The sequence below is a fragment of the Trachymyrmex septentrionalis genome, unplaced genomic scaffold, assembly GCF_001594115.1.
Source record: "Trachymyrmex septentrionalis isolate Tsep2-gDNA-1 unplaced genomic scaffold, Tsep1.0 scaffold186, whole genome shotgun sequence".
Lineage (NCBI taxonomy): Eukaryota > Metazoa > Arthropoda > Insecta > Hymenoptera > Formicidae > Trachymyrmex > Trachymyrmex septentrionalis.
Window position 1 is genome coordinate 66,208 of NW_017305029.1, and position 10,097 is coordinate 76,304.

The 10,097-nt window shown below is 31.3% G+C and overlaps 1 protein-coding gene across 2 annotated transcripts; it reads right to left on the bottom strand.

The window, feature by feature from the left end:
- Positions 1-2,373: 2,373 nt before the first annotated feature.
- On the bottom strand, positions 2,374-9,501 carry LOC108746667 (uncharacterized protein CG3556). Of its 2 annotated transcripts, none has more exons than XM_018483572.1 (7): positions 9,191-9,501; positions 8,240-8,356; positions 6,616-6,856; positions 5,183-5,430; positions 4,077-4,463; positions 2,788-3,177; positions 2,374-2,451 (listed from the first exon to the last, which is right to left on the bottom strand). In XM_018483572.1, exons 2-7 carry the CDS (start codon positions 8,310-8,312, stop codon positions 2,390-2,392), a joined length of 1,401 nt encoding a protein of 466 aa, XP_018339074.1. In that variant the 5' UTR covers positions 8,313-8,356; positions 9,191-9,501; the 3' UTR covers positions 2,374-2,389. The 2 variants fall into 2 exon arrangements, with proteins under 2 accessions (XP_018339074.1, XP_018339073.1); XM_018483571.1 differs by having other exon boundaries at positions 2,788-3,183; positions 9,191-9,499.
- Positions 9,502-10,097: the final 596 nt, after the last annotated feature.

A 10,097-nucleotide genomic window follows, 5' to 3' on the forward strand; every position in this document is an offset into this window, starting at 1 on the left:
TTTTTGTTAATTTCAAAGAAACGTATTGACTCTTACTTTTTGCCCGTTACTTATTATCATTTGGTTTGTATAGAAAGAGTCCTTTGATTTGTTACTTACGAATAAATAAAATTACAAATCAGATTAGTATCAGGTACAGATAAAAAATACACAAAATATCGTTTAGATCTACGAATGTTACTAATTTCTCTTTATTTTGAGAAAAAAACAAAATTGTACATTGCATTCGATTTAAGATGCTTGATAGGTAATATATTGTGCTTAAAACAAAAATATGGCGATACGTCTTTATTTTTCTTTTTCTTGATAAATAAGTTACGATATAATAGGTGTATCCTATTTTACTCATTTTTTACTTTAATTACTTTATATTTACTTACTTATTTATTCGTCGTTCATTTTTTTCAATTATAACAGCACTTACTAAATTAAGGCGTTACAATTTGAGACGCAAACATCGGGAGCGGATATTTGCTAATATGAATACGGCTATTCAGTTTTATTAAATATGAATTAATTATGTTAAATATAAGTATGCTTATATGCATTGCGGTGTCATAAAAAACATCGTTTCATAACTTCAATAGAAACACGTTAGATGCCGTACGTTAGATACGGACTTTGGCTCTTAGGCTGGTATTCATAGTCACAGTTATATTCTTATATTCAAGATCGTCTTAAATTCAATCTTGAAATATCAATCAGAAAGCCGCATAGCGTCTTAGGACATTACTTAAGACGATCTTGAAATAAGAACTGACTATGAATACTGGCCTTAGTATTACACGAGTCTAAAACTGTACGTACAATAATATGCGACAAACTAATGCAATTTTCGATATATACTAGCAACAAAATATTTGTGCATCTCTTTAAATACAGCTGACTTCATTTTGTGCACATTAACATAACATCGTTATTATATTCTAATCACTAATCGCATCTAAAAGAATGTTTACTCTAAATCCAAATATTATGAGTTATAAAAGTTTGTTACTGAGCTTTAACATCAATGACGGCATTCAACGTGTTAATGAATAGAGTTGTTCTGTATTTTTAATAAATATGAATATGTCATTATGTTGACCTGACGATCTGTGTTTCGTCCAATTAAGTTCTTCAAGTTAGCCATTAACCAAAATTTCAAAAGTCATAGTCAATTGCGTGACATATACATATTTATATCTGTTTTTTTTTTCACTTAATACTTCTTTTTTTCAAATTAAAGCAATGTAACTTTTCCTTTTTTAAAAGTGTCGATAATAGCGATGGCAGTGGATACTAAATCTCTCGTTTTAGAATTACGAGATTCCTCTTTCTCTCACTCATTCCCTTCTTTTCCTTCGCTCGCTCTTTTCTCGAAATTTTAATTGTTTATCACTTTTTAACTAAAAGTACGCAAACAAAAAAAACGGCCTGTTTTCAAATGTGCAAACAAAAATCTATTGATTAAAACTATTTCAAACTAATTTGTTATTAGTAGGGAGGGCTAGTGTGATGTTGGCTACCTAAAATTGTAAATTTTATTTTAATAATTTTTTTACCGCAAGTGTGCAAACAAAAATTCGAAATGTGCATATATGTGCAAATGATGAGCAGTCGAAGGAGCTATAGAAAGTTAATTTTTTGTAAAGTTGGGAGCTAAATTCACATGAGTGCACTATTACTGAATATTTGTAATACTGTCGATAATGTCTGTTTCTCATATGTAAAATTAATCGTATTCTCCATTTAATCAAAATCTAATGACTGCAAATATCAGATGTGTCAATTATTTGTACATTATTTATACGTACATTTAATACAAAACATGATTCGTTTTGTATAGAGGAAACTAACGAGTGTACTTAGAAAATGGTCGTTGGTGTTGCTATACAGAGGACAAAGGTTACGACTTTTAGGATATCTTAAAATTATTCAAAGAATCTAATGATTTAATGGAAAATAATACATTAATTTCTATAATAAAATAAATAAAATTACCTACATAAAATTAAAATAAAACAAAACAATTTTTTTTTTCAAATGTTTCTCAATATTAATCACGTTACGATTTAAATAACAAAACAATAGTTTTTTGTTATTTAAATCGTAATGTGATTTCAACAGCTTCTGCTCGATATCTTCTGCCAATCTATCATCAGATAGCGCAGAGCCTGATCGATTTTTGCCGTCAATCTGCCGTCAGGTTATATTTTTTCAGATTCTGCTTAATCTCTGCCATTAATGTGCTACCTAATCATAAGTATATGTTCTGTTGACAAAAAATATAAACTGAATGTGTATGCAATTGGTATGCATGTGGTGTCAGTCTGCTGACATGTACTGTTTAAATCTGCTGCCAGTCTGCTGATATTCTGCTTAAGAGATTTTGCCGTTCAATTATACTTCACAGCTTCTTGTACCAGAAGAGATAATGCTCTCCTTCGCTAATCTGCAAGTTATCGACACCTGTAAATATAAAGAAATGATCAAAATTATCAATAAGTAAATATATTTATATGTTGCTGTATATTTAATTAAATCCTTTTCTTTAATTAAATTTCTATAAATAAATATTTCTGCGTTATATGTCAATATATGTATACAACATGAAATATTGCAATATTATTTTGAAAGATTGCATTATTTCATAAAATATTGCTGCAATATTGTAGTGATATTCCTATATCCATTTAATTAATGCATGAAAATGTTTCATGGCATTATTACATTGTGCAGTTCCTTAATTAGAAATTGCACTTACTTGTAGAAATGTTCAAATAAGGGAATAACTGAGATTCATACCTCCAGGTGCAACCAATTGATTTCCGGGTGGCGAGGATGGTTCAGGCGGTGAGGATAATCTGTAAAGTAGCCAGTAATGATAGGACATTGGTTCCTCTTTGTAGCCAGCCAGAGTGTGAACATAATGACCGTTAGGCCATTCGGAAGCGGTAAATTGGAAATGGGGAGACATGCTTGCCGCCAACAGCATCACACTATAGAAAGTCTCGTTTTTTGGTACAGTCACTGTCAGGTTGTACGTTTCGTTTACATTGCTGCCAACCCACAATGTATAGGACACGTTTATAAGCACAGGCGCTGTGGTAACCGTGATATCTGTATTGCTTGTATTATTTCCTGACATTTCTGATGGCAAAGGGATCTCGCTATGATCATCGGGTGTTCCAATATCTGCAACTTGTAAGTTTAAAGAATCATTCAACGGTAGAAGATGCATTGACATGTGACATAGTTCAATCAAAAGTAACATTTCAAAAAAAAAAAAGAAAAAAAAGATTATTCATTAACATCAACGTTAATTTAAACATTATTTCGAAAAGTTAAACCTTTGTTAATTATGCGCAACTATACGGAGTAAACCGTGAATTCACTACGATATTCGCACTTGATATATAGACCATCTTATTATCACAAGTACGACTTGTGTTGAATCTGACGAATAAAATCTGAATAAAATTTATAAAATACGGGATAATGAATTCGCGACGAAGTTGCACCATGCTCATGAGTGCGGTCGTAAATTTTTTCAGAAATATCAGGTTTCTGTATGAATTTTTACATAAATATAAATATTTATCATTTCATTTCATCGTCCTTAGGAAGTCCATATAAAGTCCACTTATATATTCGTCATTATTCATTTATGTTCATTCGAATATTGTATTAGATATGTCAGAAACTAAGCTACGTTTACCAATTTTTTAAATGGACGTGTATTAATATTATGGATATCCATTGTCCATTATATGTTCAAAGGACATTTTATGAATATTTCTAAATTATAAATATTCAAAACGAATATTTTATAAATATTCCATTTTATAAATATCTTTAGAGATATTTGTAGGATATATTCCGAATATCCGTGTGCTATCTGAGTATAGTGGCTTTTTTCCTATATCTTGTCAGACAGAAATGTCTTCAATTATTTTAAATTGCATTTGTTTCATCGAAAGAATAGTCGTGGCTAAACTGTACAATAATACAGAGCTTCGCTCAGCCGTAGCAAAAAAAAAGTTAAAATGCCTGCTTTAAATTTTTTCAAAAATATAATAATGGATGACGTTTACTATTGCTTGTAGTCAGGCGAGGTGATGAATTGTCCAATAAACCCTGTCCGCAGTCGAGGGCTCGGATGCTGGCTAATCCACGCGGCGCGACACCTAACATAGCCTCTGCAGTGGCATGGATATTGCCATGAAACGAGCCATCTGGTCGTTGTTGATTGATCAGCCAAGCTAAAGCAGCGGATCTATTCCAGTTATCAGCCGGTTCATTTTCGATTTCTTCTAGCGCTTGCATTACCAACACAGTGTTGCGTAGATCACCAAAACTGCCGTCGTGCCTTTGCTGTTGTGCTAACTCGATCGATGGTTTACGAACGATGTGATGAAGGTTGCGATGTCGGTGATCTTGGACGATACACCGCAGGGCCAGGATTAACATTGCGATAGTATCTAAAAATATTATTTAGCAATAAAAATATTTACTGCCACGTAATTTAAGCAACGCAAAATTAGAATAAAATAAAAATATATAATAAAAGTTTTTTATGTAAAATTCTTTGAGATCTGTTAAAATTTTGGCTAGTATACATAATTTTAAAATGTATATATGGATAAGATAAAAATTTCGATTAGGGGACCAAGAGGCTGCAATGATCGACTTGAATATTATGTTGTCAGGAGAAGGCGAGAGAGTACGAGAGATGAAAATAAAAAGAAAGGGTGGAAGCGAGGGAAGCAATTAATTTTTATTTTTTATTTTTATATATTAATCTAAAATATATCAACAAATATAAATTATTATTAATATTCTTGAGGCTTCCACGGGTGCTTTCTATATAAAGATTATGCGTTTCGCGGGTTTCTTGCACGTCCATTTTTGGAATGCCAACGTTTCGTGAACCTTGCCTAAGTATCAGCTCCTCGCCCTGATGAACTGCAAGGTGCACGAAACGTTGGCATTAGCAATGAATCACTACACAGCGATAACCCCCGTAAATCCTTTGGCACCTCTAAAGAAAATACCGTGAAGGCCGCAAAAGTACCAAAATTCCTTAAGTTTTTCTTATTGTCAGTAGAATAATAGACACCGTAGACACTTTGATTATATTTATTCGTTTTTTTTATTATCCGGTAATATGAGAATTTTGAAACAATAAAGAGGCACTTACCAACATTATGGTCTCGCGCGGCATTCGCAATATCTAAGAGACGGCGCATCTGCCGTTTGCGCACATGTGCTTGCGCGCTACATGCTGCGAGCGTAGTCAACGCAAAATCGTAATCAGTTGGTGGTTCATGATGTTGCAAAGTACCGATTAAATCGTGACCATGGAATTGTCTGGGGTCCATGCACATTGCGTTCAAAGCCAAAGTATAGCGTGCTAGTTGTCCCGGAGAAAACCCAATCTCCCGATGTCTGTAAATACAAACGGCAATAAACAATTCATATAAGAGCGTTTGATATAATAAATTTATATCTAGTGTATTGAATAAAAACTAATTTTTCGAGAAATGCATACATTTTCAATAAGAATAAGTACGTGATATCTACACATTGATTCCGTATATTTTAATGGCGTGAAAAAAAATTGTCCCCATCGATATGCAGACATATTTTCGAAAAATATCGTATACGAAAATATATGAAAATACTATTACTACGTAATGTACATTACAGCGTTGGACATATATTACATGAACAGGGACGTATCGTGGAATTTTTTTCAGGGAGAAGGGGAGGGTTCTAATATTTCTATCAACCCAGGGATGTTGTTCGGATATACCATGCGCCAACCGAAATGAGAATAAAAAAAAAGATTTTGTGATTGCACAAAGAACGTAACTGCATCAATTCCATTGTTGTGACATTTACAACAATTTTTAACGTTAATGAATTTCATTTGGATACTTTTACAGCTTTTGCATATATGTATTATACGTGGGCATTTTACCTTGTATTATATATAATATTGTACTTAATAATAAGTATACCTAGACCGAACATTCTCCGAAATTTGAGAAGCGGAGATAATGCTCACATAAAGAAAAGGGACCGCTTATTCGGCCCAATTGCATTCTATCTCATTCGCAGTGCGATCGAAGGAAAGCGCAACAGACCAAATAAGTGCGCTCTTTTTTACATAAGGTCTATTCCCACTTCTTGATTTAATCTAGAGTTGTGTTCCAATATACACTGCCAGTATAAAAAAATCTACAATACTGAATGTCCAGCGAGACCATTGCAATAACTCACAGGAAGGTAGACAGAGACGAAACTGAGTCAAAAAGTCCTCTACCATTTTGTAATTTTCGCAATAATTAACAAGATATTAATTACTAAAAATCGCTAAATATTGGTTTTCAATAATATTGTACTCAAATACTATCAACTTTACAGAAAAACAGCGAGAGACAAAAATTGTTAATTTTCTTCTCATAAGATTCTCATGAGAATTTTTTCAGAATTTTTTAATACCGTATTTTCTCATGTTGGTAAAAATAAGAAAATGCAGTATTAAAAAATTGATGAAAAATTCTGAACAAATTCTGAACAAATAATTGTCAATAAGCAAGAGTTAAAACAATTATAATAAATTTTTACCTCCAAAGTAGAAGCACAATTTCTAGTTCCATTTGTTTAGCAATGAGTTGCAATTCAAGCGGCGCCGGCGGCGCGACGTTATCATCACGAGAAAGATTGGCCAGACGAAGAACTAATACTACTCGATGTGTGTCGTTACCCCAACTTGCGTCCTTATCCCGTTGACTCCACAGCCACGTGGCTGCTCGTTCAAGAATAGTTTCCGCTTCAGCGCCGGCCGACGTTATCTCAGCGTTGCTTACTGACAATAACAATTTTTCGTTATTTATATTCAAAGATAAGAAATATCCAAGGATATTTTATTTAATGTTTTATAAATACAGTATCACATTTTAATTTGCCAATTATATCACATTTTAATTTTCCAAAAACTTTATTTTTTGAATTAATTTAGTTTGAAAAAGATGGTAAATATTCAGGTGGTGGGAACCAGCGCCGATAATTTTGATCTTGACATGTGTTGTCAAAATCGTGACTGAGTTTCTTCCAGCAGATTTTAGCTGTCGCTCATTATTGGTCAAAAAGTTGTCAACAAAAAAGTTTAAAAAATAAATAATTTTATTTCTACCACAAACGCGATATCAAGAACTACCTCACACCTTTCTGGTTATCAGAGACCCAAACCGAAAGGTTCTCTCTCTCTCTCTCTCTCTCTCTCTCTCTCTCTCTCTCCTCCCCCTCTCTCCCTCTCTCCCTCTCTCTCTCGGTTTGGTTCCAATTCTGATTTAATAAAATATCAAATAAATGTTCCAATTTCTGTTTCTATTTTTTTTTACTAGTAAAAAAAATCAAAACTGTAAAAATTACTTTTTAATTATTTTTTAACTTATTTATTTTTCAAATTTATTCTATTAAAGAGAAGGAGGTGGAGGAGGAGAAAAAAAATTTGAATTTTCAAATGTACAGTCCAGTAAAATTCTTATTGTTCAAATTTTTAATTTTTTGTTATTAGTATTGTTTAAATTGGAAAAATATTTATAATATTCTGCAAATTATTTTTAAATTTTGAATAAAGTATATAAAAAAAATTTTTTATTTATTCATCAACTGAGCATAATTTAATGGACTGACCGATATTTATATATACATACAGGGCATTTGTTAAGTAATGATAAAACTCTCACATAGGGATAGAGCGGACTAAACTGAGTCGAAAAGTCCTTTACCATTTTACAATTTTCACAATAGTGAAAAAATTCTTTAAAAAATTCTATGAGAAGAAAATAAATAATTTTTGTCTTTTCCTGTTTTTTTGTAAACTTGATAGTATTCAAGTAAAAAATTATTGAAAACCAATATTTGATAATTCTTAGTAATTGATATCTTGTTAATTATTGCGAAAATTGCAAAATGGTAGAGAACTTTATTCGACTCAGTTTAGTCCGCTTTACTCCTACGTGAGAGATTTATCGTAATACTTTTCAAACACCTTATATAATCGATTTTTATATTTAAAACTCTCTTAAGTCTTAAATTAGAACAAGCTTATTACAGAGCCACGTCTTATGACATTACTTAAAATAGTCTTAAAGTAAGAACGGACTGTTAATATAATTTATTGATTTATCTTGTTAAATTAGAGTTTCTTTGTTAGTCTTATATATATGTAAACAGAAGTACATACCTTCTGCCCAAGTGAAAACGCATAACCATCCTAGAAGATAAATCACAGCAGCCGTATTTGCTTTGTCCCACATGGCATTCGGACAAGTTTCAAATTCCGCTTATGAAAGTAAAATTACTGAAAATTAAATAATCATAAATGTGGAGAATATATTTTAAAAGATATGACATACATTTTGTTAACTTTATGGCCGGTATTTATAGTCGATTCTTATATTTAAGATCATCTTAAGTATACAGTCTTAAGATGTCATCATGAACCAATCAGAAAGCTGCATTAGTATTTTAAGACACTAAGATGGTCTTAAAATAAGAATCGACTATGAATACTTATATGTATGTTTCCCAATTCATTAAACATAATTTATGATTTTGTGTGCGTGCGTGTGTGCATGGACGTGTAATATTTTTGTTTTGGAATCCTTGTAGTTATTTTATTTCAAGTAAAATACTATCGAATATAATTCTAACATGATATAAATTTGTTAAAAGCGTCACAAATATATGAAAATTTAAAAAAATTTTTTTCACAGTTCAAAACAATAGAAAATTTGTTACGAATTTCAACGCTCCATCTTGGAAACCAAAGTTGAAAATCTTATATTACCGACAGAGGGTTAAAATCTTTTTTTATTTATTGAACCTAGATTACATTATATTAGAACTTTGCACTTTATACTTATTATATCACGAAAAAAGTAAAAATTAAAAATTGTTTGTTACTTGATCCAAAATTCTTATCATTCTTATTTAATATGCCATCGATTATATTTCATTCTTTATTCATGCGATAATTCGCTTAATTTGATAGCTTTAAAGAAAAAGTTCAACAACTGATTTAAACGTAAAAAGCTCGCTTAAATCGAATGAGACTTTTCTTAAATTTTTTTTATTCTTATGCCAATTCGAGCTGATAATTGTGATCGCATAGGCGGAGAAAAATTTCACTTACCGTCTTAACGAAAAAATCACGCTGCTTGTTTGTAATGTATGATATTGTTGGATTTCGCTTGATTCTGTTTCTTAACTTCTACTTGTACTACTGTTGACTCTTTTATCAAAATCACTGTCGAAATTCGATGGCGGCGATGGCAACGATAGCCATAACGATGACTACGATGGCGAGAAAGTGCGAGATAGTGGCCGCTACGATACGCCTGTCTCGTGAATGCGCAATGCAGACCAGAAACGCCGCGCCACGACGCGTAAAGGAAGTTGGAAAACCACCCTCTTTTCACCCTTTCATAAATGCATCGCATGTTTATCAAGAACGCTTGATTGCCTTCTAATATAATCCAAGTTCTGAGCAAGTGGAATTATTTTCTTAATTTTATTACGCATAAAAGGATATAATAGATATTCTCTTTTCTTATTTTAGGCATGTTTCTTACTTCAACAACAGAACAAGAATAGTATTCAAAAATATTTTAAATATTTGGAAATCATGAAAAAAATTTTTTAAATAAATATTGCTGCATCTAGACTTTGCTCTATTTTTGTTAATACATCTCAACAACTATAGTTACAGATATTTTTTTTTCTTTCTCCATTATCAAAGGTTTAAAATATTTTTTTAACTATTTTCTTACGACGAATACTCATATATAATTATTTACCAATAATAGTAATTAATCATAATTTTTTAAATAGTAGTGTTTTATGTACTATTTTGTTGTATATAAAATTGCATCTTGCATACTTACATAATCATATAAAATAAACCAGATTATTAAAGAATATTCTTATATATTCTATCAACATCACGATCAACGTTAAACTTTAATAATGTATATAATAATATATAATTGTGTAATAATTGTGTAATATACATATATATAATAATATATACAGTATATTCT

Bases quoted from the DNA above. Each gene is read 5' to 3' on its own strand.
- LOC108746667 (XM_018483571.1), bottom strand. From the start codon at position 8,312: ATGTGGGACAAAGCAAATACGGCTGCTGTGATTTATCTTCTAGGATGG. The intron at 5,431-6,615 runs GTAAAAATTTAT...TTGTATTTACAG, and splicing joins ATTGTGCTTCTACTTTGGAG to ACATCGGGAGATTGGGTTTT. The intron at 2,452-2,787 runs GTATGAATCTCA...TTATATTTACAG, and splicing joins TCAATTGGTTGCACCTGGAG to GTGTCGATAACTTGCAGATT.